We start from the raw sequence: 27,977 nt of genomic DNA on the forward strand, positions 1-27,977 counted from the left end.
CAAACGTTCTCCTGACATGATTTTTTTCCGAGAATATTTTGAAAACTTATTTGTTGGGAACCGGCAGAAATTTTGGGCCCAAAATCGAAGGTTTGTATAAGAAGAACATGATGTGTAAGGGAAATCTGTCAATTGGCTCCTCTCATACGTGACTTTTTCGAAAAATGTTTTAAATCGATTTTTTCTCGGGAACAGGAGGGAACCTTTGGCCCAAAATTGGGGTGTAAAGCATAAATCATGAAATAAAAGGATAAAATATAGAGACAATTTAACATAAAAGTATTATTATATTCATTGTATTTCTGTGTCACGAGTCTGGCCAAACTTTGCTCTCTATCCACGAAATATAATGATAAACGCGAGTATATATACCGGGATCAGAGAGACCACAAGGTTTTCCAATGCTTGTTATACCGATTACGCTGTACATGCAATCGTAATCATTGTTGAAGATGACGAGAGGGCCCCCACTGTCACCCTATACATAGAATAAATATTTTTATGAAGAATGTGAAGTATATATATAGTGTAATTATTAGGCCTTTTTAATTGATATATCGTTTATCGAAAAATAGTAAGTTATTATTACACAAATGGAAATTTAAATAAATCATCGAATTAAGAGAAAAGAGAGATTGAAAGAATGCATAAAAGATTTTTGTGATGAACGTTGGGGGTGGACTGACGGACGCCAAGATATGTGATTAAAGAGCTCCAGGCGGATCTGATGAGGACACGAGCAGGGAAGGCAGCGTGGAGGGCAAATTAAGCAAAGATAGGAAGAAGGTGGGGAGAATGTTAGAAAGAAAATAGAGGAAAAGTTGTTGGGACCAAAATAAGGGGAGGATGGAAAAAGGAAATGAGAGGATTTATTGTATGTTAACAAGAGATGTAGAGTACCACAGTAGATGACGAAGAGAAGACAGGATATTACGAGGTATTAGAAAGGGCGAATAGAGAAGTCTAAAAAAGAAAGAGATGGCAAAGGATAGAGAAATTAAGATATAATAAATAGTATAGATGGATAAAAGGAGAGGAGGTTTCAAGGGTGGTTACAGGTTACAGGTTGGTACAAGGGTGGAGCGAAAAAAGGATGAGAAGGCTGGCCAAGTTTAGATTTGGTAATGAAATGAAAGAAAGCAAATATTGAATGAGCAAGGAGGATAAAAATTGTAGGTTGTGCGGGTTGAAAGAAAGCGGAAGAAAGAGAATGTTATCAACCAACTGATGTAGCCAATGTTATCGACCAACTGACGTTGCCAAAGTTATCGACCAACTGATGTTGCCAAAGTTATTGACCAACTGTTGTTGCCAATGTTATCGACCAACTGATGTTGCCAATGTTACCGATCAACTGATGCTGCCGATGTTACCTATATCGTAGCTCACGTTAGAAGGATTCTAGGAGAAGAAGAAGAGGGAGAAAAATGGATGGAGCTGTTAGAATATACAAGAGAAAAAGGAGAGGAACGTGACGAAGAAGAGACAGATTAATATTAATTAGTGGTTAATTTGTTCTGTTAATATTAAATTTTAAAGATTTAATTGGGTTAGAAGGCATAGTAGGATAGTAGTTTATTATAGATTAAGTTAACAAGTTTAGATTTAGGCAATATATGTAGATAGTCATTAATTAGTATTAAGGATATGGTATAATGTAGGTAATAAAAGATGGCTGTTTTGTGTTAAATCATGAATAGGGAGCGGAAATATGATATGTAATATGATAATGACTAATTGCGAATATAAGATAGGAATATATAGTGGCAAAAACAAACCAAAGACGTCATATCCTTTGTAATCCGTAAGAAAAATAATAAAAATGTTACCTGTCTAAATAAATCGTCGAATTCGATAATTATGAGGATACGAATACTCGTGTGATTCGTTGTAAATACATAGATTGCGAATGTTTATGCATTTATGAAAAATTTAAATATACTCAAATATATGGAATAGAATATCATGCAATACATAATATGCAAGAATATAGGAAATATCGAAAATATAAATATTTTTAAAGGACGAAGGAATCTATTTAAGGTTCTATTTAAGTTTTACTTCGTTAACGATACAAATAAAAATTTGAATTTGTATAAATATCCGCGGTATAGATATAAATTTCTGAAATATAATTTTAATATATCTTTACCTGACAGGTGTCTTTTCCGACTTCACCGGCACAAATTTGCCACTCATCCATAATACCACGTATGAATTTACTTTCGTACACGAATGATCTGTTGCATACCGGTTGAGCTATCAAATTAATGGTAACTTTCAATAAATCTTTTGATGGGTCCTCAACTAGGAAAAAATTAAAGATTGAAATTAAAGATCGAACGTTATTTTATTAAACCTTTAACGGTGTAATAAAACGGCTAAGAATTCAGAATGGAGGCTTTCTTAAATTACACTATTAAAAAGTTGAAGTAAATAAAGATTCCTTGATCTATCGTACTTACGAAAATCAACTCTTCCCCATCCGGATGCAGTTGCTTTACCATCGGTACCAATATCCGGCAAAGAGTATGGTAAGCAACTGGGTCTTATCCACGCGTTAAATTCCACGTCTTTTTCTAATTTTAGTAGCGCGATATCATGATATGCGAATCGACTCTGGTACTTATTATGTTTTATCCGTTCAATAATAAGGTAATTTTGCGGTCTCGCGTCATCATCCGTTCTCTCGAGGTTTAAGTCACCTAATCGTACCCAGCGTGCTCTACCTCTATAAAGAATTACATCTTAATAATTAAATGGCATGCACATATTATTTTATTCCTGGGAGTTATTTTGTTGTTTATTTTATTAGTTCTTATATATTATCTTCTCGCTGACTTATTCTACCGTAAATAACTCTATCGTAATGATATTCGCATTATTCTCGTTTTTAATACTTTTTCTTGCTGGGTCTAAAGTACATGATATACCGTCATTCTTCCGTTACTATATTAAAGACTAACGATATCTCATGAGATACAACAAGTTCGATTATTCCATGCGAAAGTTCAAGATTGAATTTTAAGGTGTCGAAGCTTGGATGACTTGAATACAATTTGAAATTCCTACCCGTACATACTGTAGGTACAATGTGCAGCGGTTAGAACGAATCTTTCCGAAATTAGCGTGCCTCCGCATTGCCAATCGATACCATCGTCGGTATCAAATCCAATCGCAGCCATATGCGGGAATTCCTTTGGTTCAGCCTTTGTACCACCGACGATCAGCTTACGAGTTTTAATCGCGCATACAGATATGTTGATTAGTGGGTTGTCAATTGTTAAAGTTGGCGAAGGTACGAGCTGATACACTGATTTGGCGTATTTTTCACACACTAAAACACACGAGTTTTAAAAGAGTCGAAGAAACTAAGTTTCTTGAAAATGAGAAATTTAATTCCTTAATAAAATTCAACAAATTTTAGGGAAGAACACCTACTTGCTTTGGCCTTGGCTCCTTTAGTAACGACTGATCCTCGATCTGTTGTAGTCGGGGTTGTGTTTTTAATTGTGCTTGTGATTGTATTTGGAGAAGTAGTCGTAGGCGTGTTTTTTGGACAACACACGACCGGATGAAAATTTTTGTATCCACATAAACTAGATGGAGGTTTCCCTTTCAATAAATCTTGATAAACCGATGGACAATTCGCTGGAGAGAGGACTATACAAATACCTGGAGTACCATCGATAGTGCATGAATCGCCTGAAAATAATTATGAATGTTAGATAAAAAAGACGAAAACATCCTGTTTGTGTCCGAGAAAATTTAATGACTTTAACTACATATACAACATTATCTGTATTTACCTACAGGGCTCGGTCTAACAACAATGTACAAGAGAGCATGAGATGCTTCCTTATGAAAAAATAAGAGGAAAATATAGAATAAAGTTTTCCATATGTTACTAAGTTAATTAAAAATAATCAAACTTGATTTTCTCAAGAACTAAGCTACGTAAAAATGTTATTCCATATTCTTCTTACTTTCTCATAATCTTTATTCGTAATTATACGCAGCTAAAACAGTTTCTCAAATAAATGTACAAGTATATTTATACTCGTGACCTGACAGAACCTTCTTCCGCTTTTAATTAATATTCGAGGCTCTTTATCGTCGTTAAAATCTTCTGAATTATACGACTGTTCTAGCATTGTGTTAATGATGTTTAAGCTTCCAGTCACAACAAAAAGATAACAATAAGTCGGTTTAAACATTTCTTAAATGTTTTACGTTCAAATGTTATATTATAAATATCACTGAAGCGCGATATATAGAAATAGCATACAGCGGTTCACGAAAATATATATAGAGACATGTCACGAATATTTATCACTTCATTAGAACTGTAATGTGATATAATTATTATGATTATATTGGTAAAAATTGAAATGAACCTGAGAATGCATATAGAAATTATAGAATAATTATTGCATGTTTCATATTAAACTTTATACAGGTTACTGCATAATTTGCACATTATTTAACGAAATCATCTTTATCACAATTATGTTTAAAATGTTTGAATAAAGACTTACTTACGAGGATATCTTTTTTATATACTTTTCTTATATTTTTCAGATTGGTCTCAAATCTGATCACAATGAAATCTCAAAAAGTTTCGCATAACTCGCATAATACATTCATAAGTTTTCTATGGTAAATATTTGAATATTTTCGTGAATCGCTGTGTAATAAGCTTTTATTGTTATATCCTTTTATTTTTATCGATCTAATCTTAATAATCTTTCGTTTTGCTGTCTGAGAGAAAGCATCTTTTTACCTTCGTACTGTGCATTACAGGATATCGAACAACACAAAAGAACTGAGAAAAATATTATCGATGTTCGCGCTGATAATCGCATCGTCGTACTTTGCGCACAATCTTATTCTACTTCGTAGCCTTCGAATTCTACGCTTGTCTCCATTCGATGACTGCTTCGGGTCTTCCTTTGTCCGTCGTTTTTGTATGCCCCTCCATATCTCTATCATAGTTGGTAGTGGGACGAGCAAACGATCCATAATCCTTCTCGAATGCATACTGAAAAGTCCACAAACTGGTTAAACGAGGTAAACTAAAATCTTCGTATTCGATCAATTTCGTTTTAATATAAGATGATCAACGATACTAGGAATATTTTCAGTTCGTAGTAAAAATATCCGAACCCGTTGCACGATTTATAAACGGTAACGGTATGTGAATTTTAGAAAATTCTACTCGCTTCTACTTTGTGGAATCGTCAGAATGTTGAATTGTCTATTAAAAATTGTCTATTTATATATATTTGCTACTGAAATATTGCTTCTGTTAATATCTAGAGTTTTCCTATCAATTTAGAAGATCCTTGTTGATCTAACTTACAGTTTAAAAATTCGGATATCTGAGAAGCGTGCGAAATAACAAAATAGTTCTATACTGTTTGACAAGCACAAACGTCGGTTTTATTATTGCGTATTGGCTTTTGAAAATTAATTTAATCGTGCCATGATATTCTATCACTAGATGTATGTAATTATGATGATTGGGAAGAATGATCGGTAAAGGACGATTGTTGATATTGTAACCCGGTTCATCCATAACTTTGTAATTAAAATGAATCATTTTGAGCGGGACATAATATCATATACGCGTCGTACGTCGCTAATGCAATAATCATTCTTCATTTTTAACTCGTGTGGCAACTTCTTTGAAGGCAACTGTGATCGCGCGTGTTATGTCCAGTTTTAATTGCTTTTGCAGACGACACATTTGAAACAAGTGCATTACTGATATAATTACACTACGAATAATATAGGAAATGTACATATACAAAAGGCGCAAATGTGTTCAGTGCAATAATATTAAAAGATGTTAACCCAATCTAATCTAACCTATATCTAAAATGCTGTATATAATGTAATATTAATAAAGGATTATTCTTTTATCATTAATATATATTTAATATATGTTACATAATACTTAATCTGCTAACCGAAGAAAATTCGACGTTTGGATTCACAAATTGTTTATTTTATAGATCTACTATTTTCTTAAATAAAAAGATAGTTATTTTCTTCTTATAATAGAACTTAATATATTTTTGTAGGAATGAAATATGATAATTTTATTAGTAAATGATTGGTAGTTAGAGCTGTGCGAGAACCCGAAAATACTGGAAACGTGTCTCGTAATTCTAGATTGTCGGGATTCTTGAGAATTATAAAATTATAAAGCAAATTATATTTTATGATAAAATGTTATATCTAACACATGTTTCATTGTTATTTTTGCTGTATATTCTCGCCTATATAATTTTAAAATTGTCGAGGACCCGACTTTCTCGAGAATCTCAAAATTCTCGGGAATCCCGACAATATCAAATTACAAAATATTTTTGACAACTCGATCCGACCCTAAGCGATATTTTTTCGCACGCCTCTACCGATAATGCATAACAAGTAGCTGGCAATGAACATAAATAAAACACGATACCTGGAAAACAATGACAATAGAACATTGTGATTACGCAGAGAAAGTCATCTTTAATCATCGACAGCTTTGTTCGTGAGCAATTTTAAATAGTCAACCAAAGAAGCCGTATCGTCTGATTTACACGAAAAAATTTATTTTTGCTTCTATTTTTGTATCCATACGTTCCTAAACATCAGTATTGGGAAAAATAATAAGAAGCGATAGTAAATTTTACAGTATATTTTAATCCAATACAAATCATTAAATAACAATTTTTCACGGCTATCTATTTAGCTTATAGTACCTTCCATTTCGAGGATATAATTACTATTACATTTCTCTTTCAGCTGAAATATACAAATAATAAATTTCACAGTACGCAGCGATGCCGGCTTAAAAATATTTTATTTCTAAATATCGTGTATTCATATACATAACACGATAGCATATTTACAATTCAGTATCTGATATATATGTATATATAAAGCATCTTATGCTATACAATAAAAAATCTAGTATGTCCATTTTTTCATATAGTCAATTTGCGCAGTCGCGGCATCAATCATTTATAATAAAAGTAATATTGACGAATAATCGATAACCATAATAATAACAATACGCGATAAAAATCTAATTTCGAGTTACGAATACCAAATATTAATAAAATAAACTAAAAGAGGAACATATATCCTATATAAACGAAACGAAACAACAATATAATGTGATATAGCGTTTGAAAATAATTACATATATAATGATACGGTGCACACTATATCGTGTTCATATGTTTCCTACGCAAAAGAATAATATATATATATATAAAAGTTTGAACAAATTTTCATAAGCGAACTCAACGCTACATCTACCGCGACAGAGAGGAGAGTTTCGAAAAAATTATCGTCCAACCGGTTTACGCGTTATCCATGAAAAACAAACAGCTTGTATACATAGGATCTATGTGTATATATATATATAGATTGCAAGAAGCGCATCGCATATCTGCAATGCAAATTGTATCGAAACTCAAACCTGTGTCTTGCAAAAATTATTATATGTACAGTCTCTGTGTATCCGTGTTAAGTTATCAGTCTTACGGCTCTCAAGAGGAAATTGTACATTTTTTCTATATGTTACAGCGTATGTGTTTCACATGCATGCATTCCTTAATCATTTTCCTTATAATGTACGTGTATATAACTAATTTTGAGATGGTGCGGTAGGTAGAACGAGTTTTAACCAGTTCTATACACTTTTCATCAAAAACGGACAACCGCATGCGCGATATTTAATATAAATTAATTACACTATAATGTAATGTTGCTAGGATAACTCTGGTTTATATATATATATATATCTTGGCAATTGATGTATCTAGTGGGTCGAATGCATTAGCGTGTTGAAACATGAACTTTCTATTTATTCATGGATACTTTTTCGTAATATTAACTTTCTAGCATAGTTAAAAACTCAACTTGGAGTTTTAACTATGGTAAGAATTTAAGTAATAAAAGCTTATTTACGTAGACGAAGGACACTTCTTCAAGTTCTTTCACAGGAGTACTCGAAGATCAGGTACACGAACGCTGAAACAGAATTCGTTTGTACCGACAGCTTATGAAAGAAAATTATACGAGCTTAAATTACCTCAGGCTATGAGAGTGCTCCCATGAAAGAAGTTGCAATTTTCATGAAATATGAACGCAATACGCAAACGCAAACGCCTATACAATTTGATTGCGACAGAGATATCCTCGCGACATTCTTCTGAGCTCTATCGGACTAAACGCGAATTAAACACGGCGTATCATTACGGTTCGTCGAACTCACTGAGCTTTATCTCTGTGTTGCTATTCATACATATATAATATAGCGATCGTTCAATAAATATATATACAGAAAACGGGAAAAGCTCTAACTGCACTCTGTAGAGTATTGGTAAATGTATTTTGCTTGGTTTAATCCCATTTAATATAGCTGCATAAAACTTAACATATAATTATTTATATATTATATGTATATGTGAAAAAAAACTTCACCTTCATCGATTTTCCTATATTCAGTCGTTCGATATATTCTTCCGTGACTTAATTTTTATTAATTGGCAATCGTTTATGTACAATATCTGGAATGAATCAAGTACAAGATATAGTACAAAAAGAAGAGTTAAGGGAGGGGGCTAATTCTTGAGGGGTTACAGGTACAACGAGGAACAGTAATGTATAAGTAGTCTGTGCTTAATTTTCCCTTTGCCTCACTGGAATTAACAAAATACTAGTTTAATGATTAAATAAAAGTAGTGAATTTTGTTTATATGCATAAAACACAGATTGTCGAGAGCTATGAAGAGTTGCTTCTTATTACAAAGTAAAAAAGAGATGTTCTTGCCTTTCTACTGGATTTTACTTGCTAGCAGCCTATTTGCCGTAATTTCTGCTTACAGAAAATAAAAAAAACGTGTCAATAAAGTGAGTATCATATCAGACAAGACGAATTTGTGACCGATCAGTTAAGTACAAAAAGGAATTGATTCGTCAGTGAACACTTTGGGCACAAGTAGATCTGCAAACATACATTTTTACAATGGCATCCTATCCATGATTTTCTTTTTTATATCACATATACGGAAGATTCGTCTCCAGTCATCGTTTCTGGTTGCCCTCCTATAGATCGATCATTAACTATGTTACTAATAAAAAAAAAAGAAAAAAGAGAAAAATGTTCACAAAGAAGTCACCGACTCTTTAGGAATCGTTTCATACTATACATTCACAACCAATCATTTAAAACTCTAGGAAGAATTAACAAATATAAAAAATCTCTCTCTCTATATATATATATGTATCAGAAAATACAAGGTACAACTTGTAAGTGTATATTAAGGACCTAATACGATGGCAAACGATAAAACCTCAAAGAGTCACGCGACCCAGATACATGAAGAAGTGAAGAGGATATTATAACGACGTTAAGAGAAAAGGATAAACAACAGAAGAATATGTGTTTGAAGAACAATAATCATTGTCAAGATCTGATATATAATGTCTAATAAAACACTCCGACACCATTGTGCTCCATATGGAAGGCGATATCGAGAACGAAGAGGCCGTCCAGTCCTGCGGAAGGGGCAGGTCGATGTCGATAGCCAGGAAGAAATCGACTAAAAGATGATCATCACGTGCAAGTTGGATTAAAGCCAGTAGTTGCCAGTTTGTCAGAGGTATTTCTAATTGCACGCAACGTTATTCTACAAACTCGACGGCCTCACTCTTTGCGATTTCACGATCGTCCAATCCCGCAGTCCGTCTCTTCGCACGAACTGAAGAAGATGTACTGTCATCATCATGCCACACGACGTCCCTGCAAAGAAAATCTCGTTTCCTGAATACTTGTTTCTCTGGGTGTTATGCTTGGGGCATAAAAGTCAAAAAGATTGCAAATTATGTTTTGTTTTTCTTTCCTACGCACGAACCAGTCGTACGTAGTGTATATATGTTACGTTGGCATGCATATGATGTATATATATATATATGTATATATGTTTCTTGTCATGCGATCGTAATAACGATATATGTGCCTAATAGTAGAGATAGCAATCATGGTATCGGTAATAATAATAATATAGTCTATTGATTTGTACTTCATGAAAAATAATAGAGAAGAAAGTAAGAAAGAATATAGATTGAATTTCGTAGCTGAGTGTAAGGTTACACGTGCGCGAAAAGAATTCGTTCTGAGAGCCAGGTGAAGAAACATTGATGCGGGACGCGATTCATGGAACATACATGTTTTTCTCGATATCAAACCATGCCATAGACCTACACGAACGGAATAATATATCTTTAGTCGTATATTGCCTCCAGACGAATTCTTTCCTTTTTTTCTGTAACTGTACTTTATATATGCACGTATACGCGAGTAACAGCTTCGATTCCAATTGTAAGGACGCATTTATGCTTTCGCAATGGCGCATACATCACAAAATTGTCGAGATCAGAATTTTTTAATTGAGTTTCGTGTCTTGAAACAAAATTTGCTTGCGATATTATTCTTTAAATGTTCGTGAAACGTACGATTGAATATCGACAGCGTCCCAACAAGAGTACAAGAAGATAAAAAAGAACCTATAGATATATAAAGACATATACACAATTACACGAAAACGTATATGTATATGGGATTAAAGATATTTTATAAGGAAAGAGTATATACGAGTATCGACGTGCTAATCGTTGGGTAATTTGTCGTGCAGAAGGCGCGACACGTTACGAGAGTATTCTATACGCGTGGTAACTGATACCAATTTATCGAACGATAACAAGCAATACAGGATTAATACGAACAAGGTTGCGTAACTTTGGTCTCTTTATAGTTATTATCATGAATCGTTCCAATAAAAAAGAGAGTAGAGATAAAGAGACAGTAGCTAGCACCGGTCAAACAATAAAGAAAAAATATTATTCCCGGATCAGAAAAGAAGCAACTGATCTTTTTCTCTTTCTCGAAATTACGCTCTTACGTATGCTATGACAACGATCTAGAACTGGTCAACTTTGGAGTTGCGCTCGCGCAAATTACTATTTCTTCATAGTTACTTTCTCATTTTAAGCGGTTAGGACTGGAACGTATCACGCGATATCGAAACTTTTCCACAGAAAAATAATAACGTTAATTTCGAATAGAAGTTTCGAGACAAACAGTATAAGAAAACTATTGCGTATCGACTGTTCAAGATAGCGCGCACGATTGTGACCACCATTCCATTCAAAACCGCTAAGCGCGCATCTAGTTTCGTCTTTTTAATTTCTTAGAACTTATCATCCTTTTTCTAAGCTACGCTCTTCGTTATATCTTGCGTTATTTATTTAAAGCCCCTCGATTCACCCCAACTAAAGAGAAAAACCTCATTAAAAGAATCTCGTAAATTCGTACAACAATTGATGTGAGTTCAAAGAAACGAGAGTATTATACAGAAAAAAGTTAGAGAGAAAATAAGAAAGGATACGCGAAAAGGGAGTGGTTACTAAGAGAGAAAGAGGAACGGACGAGACCAGCGAGATTTGGTCAACTCGAAGGTGGAAACTTATCTTGACGGACATCCTCGGCTGATGGTAGCCAAGTTCCAGGAAAGAGGAAGAGGAGGAGAAGGAAGATGACGATCGTGAAGAAGACGTATTGACGATCTCCAAATTGATACAGAGCTTGGGGAAACTTTGGAACGAACATCCATCATATCTTGATTCCTGATCTTCGAATACGTTCGGCAAACACTTAGCCTATGAATTGTCTCTCTCGCACGGTTATTCTGTGTGTTTCTATGTATTGTCTGTTCTGCACGTTGCAATCTGAAACGAGAGGAAACAAGAACTGTAGTCAAACAAGACTGTTAGCTTCATAATGAATTGTTCAACGAGTCATGCAGTGTAAAGGTCACCGCTACGGTAGGCCTGCGACACTCGATGACGATTGTTATTTTAGCTTCTCTGACTTACGTTGCTGACTTTAAACATTGGATAAATTTGTTGATTTCGATAATATTGTTTATGTGACAAATGCGATACAAAAATATGATAGGCAATGTGTTTTCCGTTGCAAATGTATGTAGATATACAAAAACAGGCAAATTTAATGCTTATATCCGAGTTTGTTTTTAGAATCTTTATAAATCTTTATGATTTAAGTGCTTTGTTTACTTGAGCATATGCAGATGTTTGTAGTTATGTCTCCGTTATGACAAAGGTCGGAATATTTATCAGTGACGTAATTAAGTTGCATTATCAATGAATTATGTCCTTATCTGTACCGTTCATTTTCGACGGATAAGTAACAAATTCGTGACAGAGTACATGCTTAATTACTCGTAATTTTTCAAGTGGCTTGTTGAATAATTATAGTTTCTATTGAGATTTTTATGGTAAAATATCTATATTGAAATTAGGTATCGACCGCGTTCGCAAAAACGCACGCCTTCGAAAAAGTAAATGTAGTGCGAACAACAATTCGGTCGAGATTATCCAGTCAACCCACGCGTCTAGACGTCTTAAAGTTTTTACAAAGCTTACGAGGCGTGGTATGGCATGACTACAATGCAACGTGAAGCCGATACGGTATATGATCCTGTGCCACCACTTTTCAACCGCGTCTCGACCGGTGCAAGTGTGTATTAGCTTGCATTTACATCGTATTAGGTTGTCCCAAAAGTTTCTTCCGTTTTATAAGGGAATAATAAATGCACAACATTTTTCTATTGAAACAAAATGGATCATACTTAATTCGATAAAATGATATAAAACAAGAAATGTCGATGAAACTTTTAGGACAACCTAACAGGTATTTAGGTATGTACCTAAAGAGCAAATTCGAATACGGAAAGATGGAGGGACGGCTTTTAGAACAAATAATTTATAGTTGCTAGAATTTTTAACAGTATTTTAAGAAACGCGTGTTTTTGCTTTCGAGCCTTGAACTAAATTTTTTTATAGTGGTCACTGGGTTATTTTGATTCGTTGGCGAAACGGTAACGATCTTTTAATTTATTGTTCGACGTCACCTGTTCGCAAAAACCGACTCGACGTTATGGACCGATTTAACTATAAAGTGAAGTAGGTTAATATGCGGGAACAGGGCTCAGATTTCGCAAGTTTTCTTGCAGGTCTCCGGCTAAGTTGAACACAGCAACATTTTGTCTCGCGTTTACGTCCAGTCTACTTGAAAGATTCACATGAATCAGGGAGGTATATTTCCAATGTTACAGACTACTTTATGCTAATACGTATGTAGAATGTGTTCGCCTTTGTCGGACAGCTGGCAGTAGGCCAAGGATTCGGCTGCCGATTCTTTTGACCGTGAAATAATTCGCAATGTATAAAGTGTTCCAAGGCACTCTTAAATTGTCGCCTTGGTGAAATACTTAGAAAGGAACACGGAAGAACTATGAGTACTATTAAGGCGTTGATGGGAAAACTTTACCAATAAAGTAGAGCGTGTAAGAGCTTGCTCGTATTTACCCTATGACTTTGATGTTATACATATTTACGTAATGATTATACACGCGTAAGAAAATAAACGGCGAATTAACACTTGATCATTAAATTATGGTCAATGTTTTTAAATTAGTACGGATTAACTGCGGCAAATTTGTTGATAACAGTATCTTTGATTGAATTCGTGTGACCTGAAAGAAGTTCATTCGCACTCGACGAGGCAAGTGTCCTCCGCTTGTGGAACTTACGACTTAAAGGGACTTTCACATTTGCCTACACTAAATTTTAGATAACCAAGTATGTATACTGAATCTATTTAAAAAATACTATAATAAAGAATATTGCTAGTTCATAGAAATATTCATAATTTAGTACACAGAGTAACTGTATTGTACCATTGCATTTAGTAACTATTTTATGATCTACTCCTTCGAAACATTAACTTACACATATTCGTATCCCTTCTAACTATGAAAACTGATATATTTTCTATGACTATCACCAGTATCTAATACCATCTTGAATAAGTCTGGTGTGACCGTGTATAAAATTGACTTAACGAACGAGAAGAAGAGGAAATGAAGCGAGGACGAAGAAATGAATGTATCTTGTCACGCGTGGTAACAACCTTTAGTTAAGGCGATTAGAGTCAGGCGACTCGCCGGTCGCGGTTGTTATCGTCGCACCACGCCAGATTGTTATTTATAGAGAGAAAGTTTTAAGCGTATATATGCTGTGAGTGCAAGGACGGAGAAAAGATACATGCTAACGCGGCATGCTAATTCTTCACAAATTTTCAAGACAGTTTAGGCTTTAGAAATGATCTCCGACACGCTATTCACGGCTCGAATCGCAGAATTATGCTGATTGCGGGGCCAGTGGCATTGTCGCTCGTTTCCCTTTCCTTCTCCTTCGATTCTCTTTCGAAACACACGCAAGGACGCCTTTATAAAAATACGCGCGTGACCTGTACACGTGTATTACTAGTTCTATAAGTTATCTTACACTTGTTCTCTCAACGTGACTTTGCGAAAGTTTCACGTTATCTTCTGGTATTAATAAATTGTCAATGAATCGATCTATTGTTTATCGCTAATCAATTGGTCTATTATCTATCTTCTGTATCTTCATTAATAACAAGTAGATTTCGAGCTTACAGAACTGACTGTGTTTCTGATCTTGCTTCCCTATTAAGGAAAATTCACGAATAAAGAATTTTCACTCGCAAAATTTGTCAAATATCGTACACAAATCGTTGGAGAATCATTATACATGTATAGTAAGGTGTACAAGATCAACTTACCATATATGTAATGCGACTAGTGCCTCCTTTCTCGCTTGTTCCGCGCTATCAACCTCCGATTCTCTCCCTTCTATGCAAGCATGTCCTTCCACAATTTGATCTCAATTGTAGTCCATCGCTTCCCTCCTTTTACCATTGTTCTCTTCTCCGTTCTCTTGTTCCTGGTGCTCGTGTATACTACGCGCTCTCATATAGATAGACACGTAATTCGTACGACCGTTTAGTGTATGTCACGTGTGTTACATGCGTTTTTCCCCCTCGTCTCGCATGATCTGCGTCTCGTGATCATTAAACCAAGCAGACTGGAAGAATTCGTACGACTTTCGTACATCGTTTGTGACCAGTGACGAAAATTCACCAGTATGGAGCGTCGTTCGCGAGATGCTGCCAGGACGCGAACTCACTCCACGTACGCACGTTCACCCTAGTCGCGTCTGTGATTCGAGATATGCTGTCTCGCATGCCGTTGCTCGAGAAGCCCTCGCAGGTTGTCGTCAGGATATCGTACCGTTTGGCAGGTGCTCGTGGCTGCGACGTGCAAAGTGTTTTTTATATACTATATTCGTTTACTGTAGATCATGTACTGTTTACATAGTAGAGTGCACTATGGTATAGTTGTGATACGAGCTATGTACTCTCTAATAGCCTTGAATCATATATTTGTTATAAAGTAATTAATAATATAATAAGTGACATAGGAAAGGAATCTACACTGTTGGCTATAAGTTTTAGAACATACAAATTGAATGGTTTTTATGAATCTGTTTTATTATGAATCTGTTATTTCATACGTAAAGTACTAAATAAAATAAAATTTTTTAGAATTTACTAATAAACGAAAGTTGTATCTTAATACTTGTGATCGCTAATGTAGATTTACATTTTTATAAAAATTTAAAAAATTAGATATACATACCTCCAATTTTTTGCGGACGATGAAGTTCTTTCCATCGTTGTTGTCCCAGTATTCCTTTCCATCAGTACGATATCGTACACAGAACTCTATCATATTCGATTTTAACGGTAGAGTTAATCGAAAGCGGAAAGTGTCGTATAAGATCAGCGCGGGCGAACCAGGTTGTTCGACGTAGGTGCAATGAACGTCCTCGTGTGTCTTCCAGGAGTCATTGCTCGCCCTGACCACGACTTCCTTGTCATACGCCAGATTACGTACCTTGATGGTACCCACTAGACACTGATCTGTTTCTTTCACTATCACGTTTTCCAGGCTGACATTCTCCTGATCAAGTTTCTGGCGAAAGGCGAGGTAATCGCTAGCTGGCTGGGGGAAAGTTACTTGCCAAGGTGACACGAGTTCTGTAAATTGATCATTCTCAATTTTCGAATTTAAAAATCGTCCAGTTAGTCCAGCCAGGTAAGTGGTACTCCACAGAGGAGGTACGTTGCTGGGCTCCGACATCACTCGAACCTAAAAATCACATAACAGAAGCACATGAAGTATCAGTAGCAGACACGTAGATTTTCCAAAATATAAAATATTGTATCTTCTAAACAATCTGTAATATACATGAATAATATTACTAAAGGAGTAAAGTTAAATTATTAAGTTTCCGCCACTCGAATCGTGAAGATAAAATTTGATTAATGCTTTATTAACGTCGAATGAACAAAACGAGACCGTGTACAAGTTTCATAGTATAAAAAAATATTTTAAAAATTAGGTTGTTAAAATTTTCTCTATTATATTTTATATACAGGGTGGTTGGTAACTGCTGGTACAAGCGGAGAGGGGGTGATTCTACGCGAAAAAAGAAGTCGAAAATATAGAATAAAAATTTTTCGTTTGAGGCTTTGTTTTCGAGAAAATCGACTTTGAATTTTCGCTCGGTACGCGTGCACTTTATCACGTCTCGTTATAACGGATATCACTATAGATTTTTTAAAAAATTAAAAAAAAATTTAAAAAAAATTTTTTTTTCACCCCCTTTCCGCTTGTACCACCAGTTACCAACCACCCTGTATATATAATATTAATAAAAATTGGAAAATAATTGGTTTGCAAAGATATAAAAGACAAGAAAATATATCGCGAGAAAGTTCAAAGACAAGTAGGAAGTCAAGTAAAGCTTGCGTTACAGACAGGATTATTTTATTTCCTTTCACAATTAGTACAAGATAGGAATTAAGAACGAGTACCTGAGTAAGAGGACGGCCACGATCATCGGCAAACACTACCCTCTTCTTCTGCTTATTACTACCGCCATCGTTGCTGTTGCGAATGCTATCTATGGCCAAGGAACCAGATGACAAGCATGGCCTTATTCTAGGTGGCACCGATCTGCTGGCAATCGTCGGTGCTACCAAGGGACTGTACAGAAGCGAGCTGTACACTGGAGGACTATGCCCCAGAAGTAGCTCAGCAGGCATCGCTATGGAACACATTTAGATCTGGAAAAGAATTGTTTGTTCTTTAGAATATTGAAATATTTTCTACTTTGGATTATCTTTTAGAATATTTTTAATTGACCTGATCCGCAAACACATTGCATGATAGTAGATGAAATAAATTAAATGATCTAACTTTTTAAATTTATTTCTGCCAAAATTTTTACCGAATATTCGCTCAAGTAAAATACAAAAATGTTTACTGAAAATTTTCACATAAATAACAATTACATCCATTTCTTACTCAACGTTAACAACACGTTATTAAAAATTTCCCTTTGGTATCTACGATCTAAATATGTACGGCACGTGTTAATATCGACTTTCTAAATTAGCATATAACACTCTCTGATAATAGATTACTTGAAAATTAAGATCGTTGTCGTATTCGTTCATCGAAAAGTTTTTCGGTCGCGAGTTGGAGAATGGGATCCAATTTCACATCGCAGAAAGCTTTTGCCGAGCACTCTGTCGAAACTGGAATTCGTGTTGCATGAATGATCAAATCGCCAAATCTTTAATAGCAAGGAACGTGCGCCGTTCACTGCCAAAAATTTCGCCAACAATATTACAAGACCGTGTGTTCGAATCACGTGAATCGTCATGCGTCATGATTTATCAGACAATCTCGTCTAAATCCGAAATTGTTCGACAAATATTTACAGATAGACGTAAGCGAATCTTAGAGGAAGATATAGAAGAAAGGAAACAAAGTTCACCTACCTATCGAAACTGTATCTTGTCTTGCAAAATACTCTACAAAAAAAAGAAAAAAAAAAGAGAGAAAGAAATATCACCGTGTCATGGAATAATTTATAGAATTCGAATTCGAAACTTGCGTTGGTGATCGATTAAAGCCGTCAGTCAGATGCAACATCAAAGATATTCCTTGCTTTCGCTGAATAGCTCAGCTATTTTATTATTGATACTTAATTAATGGAATCGAGATATGATAATTCAGTTGTTTCTATACGAAAGAATAACACAGACTGAAAATTTTATACAACTCCATCACAGTGGAGTATTTTGCGCGACAGGGTAGACACATAGTGGTCATGTTACTCCTGGAGTGGAATTACGACTTTTAAATGTAGCAATAGTCTCTTCTCTCGTCCCTCGAGACTCGCTCTCGAACCAGACTCGACACGTACCAGACCGGAACCAAGCAAGTACGCGCGCACAACTAAGAAGCGTTATAGCAATGTCGTAAATCTGATGTTTCGAGTTTCAACCATATAAACTTATCGCGTCTTGTCTCCTATTTCTATTTCTGGTAAATTTTCTCTATCTCTACCAAATGTCACAACAATAGGGTTATCGTATATCTTCCATTCACGAATATGTTTAATTTCTAGCAGTATCAATAATAATAATAATAACAATAACAACAATAATAATAATAATAATAATAACAATAACAACAACAACAATAATAATAATAATAACAATAATTGCAATTTCTAATATCTTTTTAAGAAATATTACGTAGCCACGATTAATTCGAAGAAAGTGCTAGCAAAGAATTACTGGCAATTGAAATAAAAAGGAAATAATTTAAACGCAATATGACGTACAATATTGTCCACTGGTGTCATAAATAACAAAAGGTCGAGGTTAAAGTATACATTCCTTAAGCATTGTTTATCATTACGCTAACGAGGCGCCAGGGTCGAGCGCTGTGGTATAAGAAAAGTAACTTTGAAAAAGAAGGGAGAAAAAAGACTGACAATCTCTTATCTCATTTACTGTATATGCCCCACTTGGCGACACTTTCTACAACGGTTGCAACGCGCGTGTTATGATGATTTTTTAATTTTATTTTATTTTTCGTCGATATAAGGCTTATGCCGCAAATATATAAACAACAATATATTTTCAATGTTCCGGGATAAAATTTCCAGTTGTCATTGAGTGTCGAACTCCTATAAATCGTTGCACAATAATTGTTGTTCTGCTGATAACTGATTAATTTAAGAAAAAAAGTTCGTACGGCGTACGAACAGCTAGACGAGAAACTTTCCATATTTAGATTTCATGCGATCTATGCTCTCGACACGACGAAAGTCTCCGTTTATGTAAGAATTTTCGAACAAATAGAATTTCTTGTAATTTACAGTTATCGTGGCTTGCGAAACTATTTGAACAATCCTGAGACGCGATACGATACTTTTACTTCAAGTAATACATCGAAAGATCTAGATACTTTGGAAAACTCGAGATACTTCGACAATGATGTAAAAAGAGGTTGATCTTCGGGAAACATCGACTCGAATTTTAGATCGATGAAGTATCTATCTATCTGTTTAATCTTATTATACATTTATCAAAATTAACTATGTACGCGTGTATTTTATTTATTTCAACCTGATGACACAGAAACGTCCAAATTAATTAGAATGATTGCTTCGTTTTCTTTATCACATAGAAGCCGAAATATGGCGATACGAATTTTTCAAGCGCAAAATCTTAATTCTCGCTGATAAACTTGCGTGTCCTCGATACACTAGGGAACCACGTCGCTATTCTCGATACCGATTGGAGGCGATTACCGCCAATTCCGTAATTACCATTCCGACTACTAAGGAAAAAATCCATAAAAATGCGCGTTGGAGGCGCAACATGTTTTCGTGGCAGATCTGAAACCTATGAAATGATCTGAAACCTATTATCGATTTATAGAAGACAACATCACAGACAACAAACATGAAGATTACAGGGAAGATCGATAAGTATACACGAAATATGATGTCTAAAATGTGATGATCAATAACTTTTGAGATCAATATTTTTGATGTAAGTATTTTGCAAGAGAACGCTACAAGGAAATGTAATAAAAAGATCCTTTTGATAATATGTAATTGTTTGGTAGGGTATTGGATTAAAACGATGCTCCCGTATTGAAAACGGAAAAGATTACGTGTCGTGTCTTTCTCTTGTATAGGTCTTTATATTTTTATGATGAAAGAAAATCGTACGCGTTAAATCAGTAATGTTTATAAGGAGTACGTGAAAGATCACAGAATGATGTAACAATTGCGTGAAGTAACAATACGCTCAATGATGAAATATACAGAATTGATAAAAAATCATCTATTTTTGTAGAAGAAAAAGTAGATGAAAAATACAGGCTCGACTAGATAATAATCGATAGTTATGCTGGAGGCGATGCATCGCATTATAATATTTCATAATTCGCTGTTGGGAGTTTATATTGTAATAAGCGAATTACGTGCAACGTCTCATAACCCAGTCCAGACAGTCTCTTAGTTTGACTATTTTGAATGTACATTCCTTTTTTCTACCATTGATAAGTATTCCGTGCCTATCACCGGGGTAAACACCGTTAAACTGGTTTTATATATAAATAGCAATTCGACATGTTCGATCGGATGGCATTAAAAGGTCAGTAAATTTGGACGAATGGTGTTGTCATGAATAAAGTATGTTCACATTTCGTGTCTCGAGAAGGAAAAGTGCGCAGTCGTAATGCTATTTCGGGTAGACCGCGATTAAAATTAGCGTGGCGCATCTTCAAAACGCTACATGCAACGAGACGTGTTCCGCCCTTGGAACAAGTCCAATTGTCTGACTTCTATGATACAGTAGGTACTATGTTAACTGGTTGAGATTCTGCTTCGTTATCTAGCCATTGTTCGCGATTTCTTGGAAATATAACTCCTTCAGTAACTGACCAGATAACGTTTTAACATCTTACTAGACATTCGTAATAATTTTGTTATCAAATCTTACCAATAATCTATAAATCTATCTCATCGATAATTTACCAACTGAGAAACGATTTATTATATCGAACATGATACAGCCAAAAAGTCAGTTAGCGAGAACCACGCGCGAGTACATCATGATATACCTTGTAGTGAAAAGTCTAAAAGACAACTAATGTAAACTCAAATGCATTTTCGAGGAAAAGGAAAATACGGTGTTCTATTGACTCTACGAAGTTATTTTATCGACCTATGAATGTATAGCGAATAATACATAGTCGTAAACGGTCTATAGGGTGAGCTACGTGAAAGCTAGCTGTTAGATACACGTGTGTATACAAATGATCTTAGCTTGTGACGTTTGGTCACCGGCTAACGATTGCTTAAAATAACCGTCTAATGGATCGAAAGGAAACCTGAACTATGTTTAACTATGTCTTTTTTACATGTTGTGTTTATTTAGTGTCGTATTTAATCTGAAGAAACTCGAATTGTTCATGTGTAGTCATTGGTTACCAATGCGCTGCTTTTGAACTACAGTGCACTGTGCATGTGTTATTGATCCAGCCGTATTTATCCCACTTAAAGTATATTAAAATGAAAGATGTATATATTATTTGCCAATGAGTTTATACAAATACTTTTGCATAGGAACTAACGATGCAACGACATATAGATTGTCGTTAGAACAAACGAAGAACCACTGCAAGGCATACACGTTTCTCAGTCATTAATATTGATAAAATATTATTTTCAATCCTCTGTGAGAACGATTACGCGGAATTTATATTGAGAGGACGTTATCTAACGAGCCAGCCGATGCAAAAAGTAACGTATTTCAATACGATCGTTTCAGTTATAATGAAACTCGCTTCTATTGTTAATTTGCTATCAATCGGCAGAGATAAAAGAAGGTCGTGGGTTATTGTGAGTCACGTGTGGAATTAGACTACGACTAATCCGATAAAGCTGGGAAGTATACGAGTCCTTGACTTATCATAGGAGACAGGAATTTCATAAAATTATTAAGTCAGAAACATCGGTCACCGATAACATGACCAATGATAAACCCTTTTATGAGATAATTAATCAGCATATAATTACTTAATTAATAAATTGCTAAACAACGTATGAAACGTTTGCAGTTTCAGCAAAATGGCATCAAAATACGTATCTACGAATTAAAATCGGAAATAACATGAGACTTCTAACGCTGTAACGATATATTTAATAGAATATTGAGGCAAAAATGTCTACTGTTTGAAAAACATTGTATGATTCTGTTTATCGGCCTGCAACAAGTTAACGCTCGCCAGATAAAACTTTGACATTAATTCAACTTCATTGTAACGTACTTACTTGACTGTTAATTAACCGAGCCGCCTAATTAATTTGTGTGCAAAATGTTTATACCAGCCTAAGAACTATGTTAATAGTGTCATCAAGCGTTACGTTAACGCAAAGTAATACCGACGCTGATAACGAGAGAAACAATCGAGTAAGCAAATAATTTCTGTTGATAGCAACTTGTTACTTTAACATTTGCATGTGTACCCTTTTAATAATATATCGGCGCCAATTATGCAAATCGTCTCGTTGCACAATAGATCGATAACGTGGACCTGAATATACGTAAAGATAGAGAGCGAAAGAAAGGGAGAGGAAGAAAAAGAGGAAAGAATGTACAATGGCGAAACCTTAATGATTCCAGAGAATGGGATCTCTGAGAATGCCTGACCTATGATAATGAGACAACAGCTATATAGAAAAACAGAGACTGCTAAAACTGATTATTATTGAAAATACATTCGACATTTGGCCTATCTTTTTGTTATGAAGTTTTTCGTCAACATAATAATTTTTTCGTGCATAAGAGAATTCGATAAATTGATTAAAAAAAAGATGCCGCTTTTAAAGATAGGAATTTATAAGAATTGTTTGCTTTTACGAAATGTAAACATTCGATCGGAGGGAAGGATTCTTCGCAACCGGTTCACCTTTACGTGTACATAATACAAGTAAAAGAGAGAGGGAGAGAGAGGAAAAAAGGAGTCAAGAACCGTATCTACAAATCGGTAGAGTTGGCAAAATTTGAATATCTTCTTTTTATAGCATCAGCTTCTATCACGAGTTACGGCTGTGTATCATTAAAGAACAGCCTTGAGAAAGAAATATGCGCTAATCCTACTGATCCTTGAGCGATTTCTTATTAAAGAACACACATCTGACGTTACGATCACACAACAGGAAAAAAATTGACAGACAAGGTCAGGATCACAGGATATTAACGACCGCGAAGAAAAGAAAAATATAATTTAAGAAATGAAAAAATAAACTTAATAATACTTAATACATTAAACAAATAGACACGTGAGAGTCTTTTGGTAATCTAAAAACTAGTAAAACACAGTTAGAATAATGAAATAGTCCATAAAACTTTCATACAACATCACGTGCGTTTTTACTATCTAGGCCACGATCTGACCGCGTGCTTAAAGAGTATGTATTTCTAAAAATCTTATCAGCCAATTCATCATTGGCGCTACTAATCTGTTACAAGCTACTGGCTGAAAGCGCTGAGATTCTCAGACCGCAAAAGTTCTCGGGAATCGGTATATTTCAGCGATCGAAGGCGCCGTTGAGGTCGGTCCTCTGGCTGTTATCACCGTCGCGTTTCTGGTTCGAAGCAGCCTGATAACCGACATATCCTTGCCGCCTGTACACCCTCAAGTACGGAATTTTACCGGACAAAGTTTAGTGGCCGAAACCATAAAGAAGAGGCGCACGTTATGCTCGCGCGTAGATTTCGCGAGATGCTTTTCTATAACGATAAAAAAAGGGAAAACCGCGTGCCGAGATAATTGGATCTGACGCCAATGCTAGCTGGGCATGAACAGTTCGAATACACGTGCGTTATCTATAACGAGAATTATTTATAGCTTGAGTTCGTAATTTTTCAGCTTTCTGAATCCTCAAACTTTCGAATTGTCAAATTTTTTAGTTTGATAATTAGAATTATATATTATAGATGATATTCTGGATTATCAAAGTCTCAGATTTTTAAATCTCTAAATTCGTAAATTCTCGAATGTTCAAATCCCTGAGTTCTGAAACTTTTAAATTACAAATTTATTTCAACGTTTTGTTTAGCTATTCTTTATATTCGCGCGGCGTAACATTCTCTTGTGATGAATGATAGTCCACGATCGATCGATGATCGATTTACCATCGATCTGAATTCTTTTCAATTGTACCTTCGAGAGTCACCAGGAATTCGATTTTATCGATAAAGCAAATGTCATTGAATAGCGCGATAAATTGTACAGATATTCTCACAAAGTATGACGACTGGGTCACATTGTCTTTCCTAATCGATAAAATTTAGGGACCATGTAAAATTTAGGGATGTGTAAGATATCACGATTGACGATTAAGATTCGTACAAGGCAACAATAAACCTAAATTTATACGGTCGATAAGGTCATGCCACGTTTAGAATACAATTATATTTGAGAAACATTGAGATTCGTTTAAGCGAAGATAGCCTTTTGACTCTTGCTGATTTATATGTGGAACAATAAACCGTGAAAGACTGATACAATAATGTCGATGCATAAATAACATAACGTAATGCGTACAATAATGCGTACGTAAATATGTAAGTATCTTCATCTGCAATCTGATGTATTTCTTATCAAGCCGGTACTCCACTTCAAAACTGAATTTCAACATCTAAATAGCACAATTAATTTTGTAACACTAATGTCGAATTTAAAAACATCATATTCAAAGAATAGCACTGATCTACCACAATTCGAGATACTTTCGTCATTAAATACATATAAAGTAGAAGGGAACACGTAAAGTTAATACGTGACACAATAGCACCTACGCTAACCTGACTCCTAAAAGTAAATAGCGTACGCTTTTAAAACGATCAAGTGTTACATAAGCATCAGAGGGGCGACAAACTCTATCGTACATTCACCGCGGTGCATACTACTTCCTCTCAACCTTATCAACCGTACAAGTTCATATTCCTACATTTTGAAAATATGAAAAGAAGACAACTATCTCGCATAGAGGTTATTTTCGATATATCTATATATAATTCTGTTACCAGGAATTCTATTATTCATTATCACCTATAATGCAATGTAATCGTTTAACGGATTTCAGTATGAAGATTACAGGAGGAAAATGCATGATAAGTACAATTTTGTCGATTTTCTGATTTTTGTTTTTTACTGGTTAAAAGGCAGTGGATACAAATTGCAACATTTCTCTCCACTTTCTCCGGAAATACATGGTGTCGTGGTATACGCGTGGGAATAATACGTGCAAACAATTCGTCTTGTGTTCATACAACTGTCTCCCGGGTAGGCGTCCAAGGAGAGACGAGTGACCGGAAAACACGAGTACTTGGTGCGGGGGCACTAAGCACGCGGGCATGCGTACGTAAAAACGAACAAAATGCATTTTAAGAGAGCAGTCAAGCCGGTTACGAGAAGAAATCGGCTAACAAACCTCGAACGCGATCCTTGCGAGTCACTACTTTCGTTACGTTATTATATTTAAATTGTTTTAAGACATTTTCATTTTTCAAAATTAATACAATTGTGGCAGCACGTGCCACGGAACTTTCCAACGGTTTCGCGATACAAAGCGCTACGCCATCAAAGCGCAACACCGACGTGCCCAATGTGCCATCGATATCCTTACGCTTCTTTCGCCGAATTCTCGGAAGAGCATACACGCGCCAGCCGCCGCGGTACATCTAATGAACGCACGCTAGTGGGGATATCGATGGGCAACGAAGGGAAGGATCCGTTCGATCTGGAACAAAAGGACAGTCTGTCTCGAGCCATGAAATAAATAAGTCCACAGTACCATTGCGTAGCAAACGCGTCGATTGAACCCTTGGTGTTAATTGTTAGTTTTTGTTACCAGTTATTTGTTGATCATATCTGTTAATTGTTATTTGTTGACTCTGTCTATTAAATCGTTTGTTAATAAATTGTTGTTCGTTAAACACCAAGAGTAGTTCCTTAAATGCACTATCACCTACCAATCACCTCACAATGATGTTTTTTAATTTAAAACAAGGATAAAATGTATATAAATATATGTATAATATTACATTGAACAAAATTTGAACAATAGCTCATAATATAAACATTAAATTGATTAGCACTGTTTAGGTTGACAGAATATACACTGCGTCAGTTAGATATAGAGTCAAAGTTCGTATTTTTTAAAAGTACTTGATTTTTGAAATAACTAATCTGGAATCGAGTATTAAAAACACAATTATAATCAGTAATGTATAAAAAAAAAAAGCAGTGGAATAAAAATCGCGAGCAATATTTATTTATTGTTTCCGTCGTCGTGAGGTCAGGAGCCAGTTAATCGATCCCTCTTTCGCGTCATTCAAAACGGCGGACATTAAACAATAAACGTTGCTAATAATGTTCTTCCCAACCATAACCGCTAATCAGTCGTGTCACTTTCCTTTCTTTATTAACACGATAAAAGCATTTCTTTGAAATGTAGACCCGTAATCGCGCTTTCTGGCGCTCTCGTCTCTTCTACGTATAATGCAAATACAAATGCATATCAGAAATTTTTCAGGTCGATTATCACGCGCACGTGTTTCGCTGAGCAGTGTACATACATTTCGCGCATCTAATATGGTTCTGATGGGTAAATTTAGAGCGATATATGTGATATATGTGATACATAAGCGAGATAATAATGCCAACCAGATAAACTCTTTTCTACGTGACATTCATTACGCACTTCCAACGAATGTTATCTCACAGTTTGTTTGTAAACAAAGTGGTTTGCTTCTCGCGAATGATAATACACTATTATGTGCTTACTATTACAGAACGCAACTACAAACAAATTTTATCGAAATTTTCTAGTTGCATAGTGCTGCATATTATAATCAATTGTATAATCCTACGCGCTTCTGTTACATAAGAAATCGTAGTCAATGCGCAGCCGAATGTTTCCATTCTCATGTGGCATCGACCGCGGTACGAATCAATTAATTCCGCAGGTTACACAGGAGTGCTTTTTACGTTTTTCTTTCAATGGAGATAGAAGATGATTTGATACAAATTGTTATTTGATCCATTTGATCCATGTTAATACATTAACGACCGTTGATTGTATTATGGTTTTATATGGTTTTTCATGTGGGTCAATTGTTAGTGACTCTGAAGAAAGGAGAATTTCTTATATTGACTTTAATTAATAATAGTTACATACCGAAAAACTTTTCAAATCTTTGCTCTTCTTTTAATTACAAAATTTTATGGTTTTATACTTCAAGATTTTGCTAAAATCAATGGTCGTGAATGTGTTGAATTATAAATGAAACACTGTGCTATCAACAATGCGAAATAAAAAAATTGTAAAAAATTATAATGGAATAACGAAGATACTACTTACGTATTTTTTGGACTGAAGAATAGTACTACTTAAGATTGGAATGAAACCAAAGAACCAGATTGTCCTCTTAATTTTTCACGCCTCAGTTCTTCTTTTGAACTTCACAATTTTCTATATACTCTTCCCAGATATTGTCACATTGTCTATTTTTTGAGATCGTTAATGACAAAAGGATCTTCGAGACGTAAGTATAACGCAATATATAGATCTCTTTAAAACGTGTGAAATGAGCACATCGTAATACGCCGGTAGACTTTTTTGTCTCGCTAGGTATTTAGTTTCTTCGAGCGCAAACAGGAGAAGTGAGTCGCAAAGTGTCGAAATTTACACGAGATGCAAATGGATGTGTATATACTAATTACCAGCGTACGCACGATAAAAAGATTTTCACGTGGCGAAAACGATGCAGTGCATCGTTCGTGCCAACTTCTCGAATGTCACGAATTTCGCATAATTCTCTTGTTATGTGTATGGGGTGACACTTACGGATTTACTTCCGTGAGATTAATAGTTGGGACACTTAAGTTGATTTAAGAGGATAATTAGGTTCCTTTAACAGCGGTAGTGACGGTCGCGAATCGCGCAATCTAACCTACACTTTCCGACTGCCCCCAAGTCTAAAATCTGAAAGCACCGGCGCGGCGTGAGTGTCA

General features: G+C 35.2%; 2 protein-coding genes across 8 annotated transcripts; both read right to left on the reverse strand.

The window, feature by feature from the left end:
* Positions 1-267: 267 nt before the first annotated feature.
* On the reverse strand, positions 268-4,950 carry LOC117164482 (venom protease-like). Its single transcript, XM_033347549.2, has 6 exons — positions 4,784-4,950; positions 3,442-3,705; positions 3,073-3,337; positions 2,466-2,731; positions 2,153-2,307; positions 268-478 (listed from the first exon to the last, which is right to left on the reverse strand). The coding sequence occupies exons 1-6, from the start codon at positions 4,863-4,865 to the stop codon at positions 308-310; spliced, it is 1,203 nt and encodes a 400-aa protein (XP_033203440.2). The 5' UTR covers positions 4,866-4,950; the 3' UTR covers positions 268-307.
* A 1,726-nt stretch (positions 4,951-6,676) lies between these two features.
* Gbs-70E (Glycogen binding subunit 70E) lies at positions 6,677-27,964 on the reverse strand. 7 transcript variants are annotated; one of them, XM_076625148.1, is made up of 6 exons: positions 17,504-17,776; positions 16,892-17,143; positions 15,651-16,163; positions 14,735-15,262; positions 8,096-11,793; positions 6,677-8,034 (listed from the first exon to the last, which is right to left on the reverse strand). In XM_076625148.1, exons 2-4 carry the CDS (start codon positions 17,135-17,137, stop codon positions 15,089-15,091), a joined length of 933 nt encoding a protein of 310 aa, XP_076481263.1. In that variant the 5' UTR covers positions 17,138-17,143; positions 17,504-17,776; the 3' UTR covers positions 6,677-8,034; positions 8,096-11,793; positions 14,735-15,088. The 7 variants fall into 7 exon arrangements, with proteins under 7 accessions (XP_076481263.1, XP_033203455.1, XP_033203457.1 ...); XM_033347564.2 differs by lacking the exon at positions 17,504-17,776 and adding an exon at positions 27,325-27,964 and having other exon boundaries at positions 6,677-11,793; XM_033347566.2 differs by lacking the exon at positions 17,504-17,776 and adding an exon at positions 27,811-27,962 and having other exon boundaries at positions 6,677-11,793.
* Between the last annotated feature and the right edge of the window lie 13 nt (positions 27,965-27,977).

This window comes from Bombus vancouverensis, chromosome 15 (genome assembly GCF_051014615.1).
Source record: "Bombus vancouverensis nearcticus chromosome 15, iyBomVanc1_principal, whole genome shotgun sequence".
Classification (NCBI taxonomy): Eukaryota; Metazoa; Arthropoda; class Insecta; order Hymenoptera; family Apidae; genus Bombus; species Bombus vancouverensis.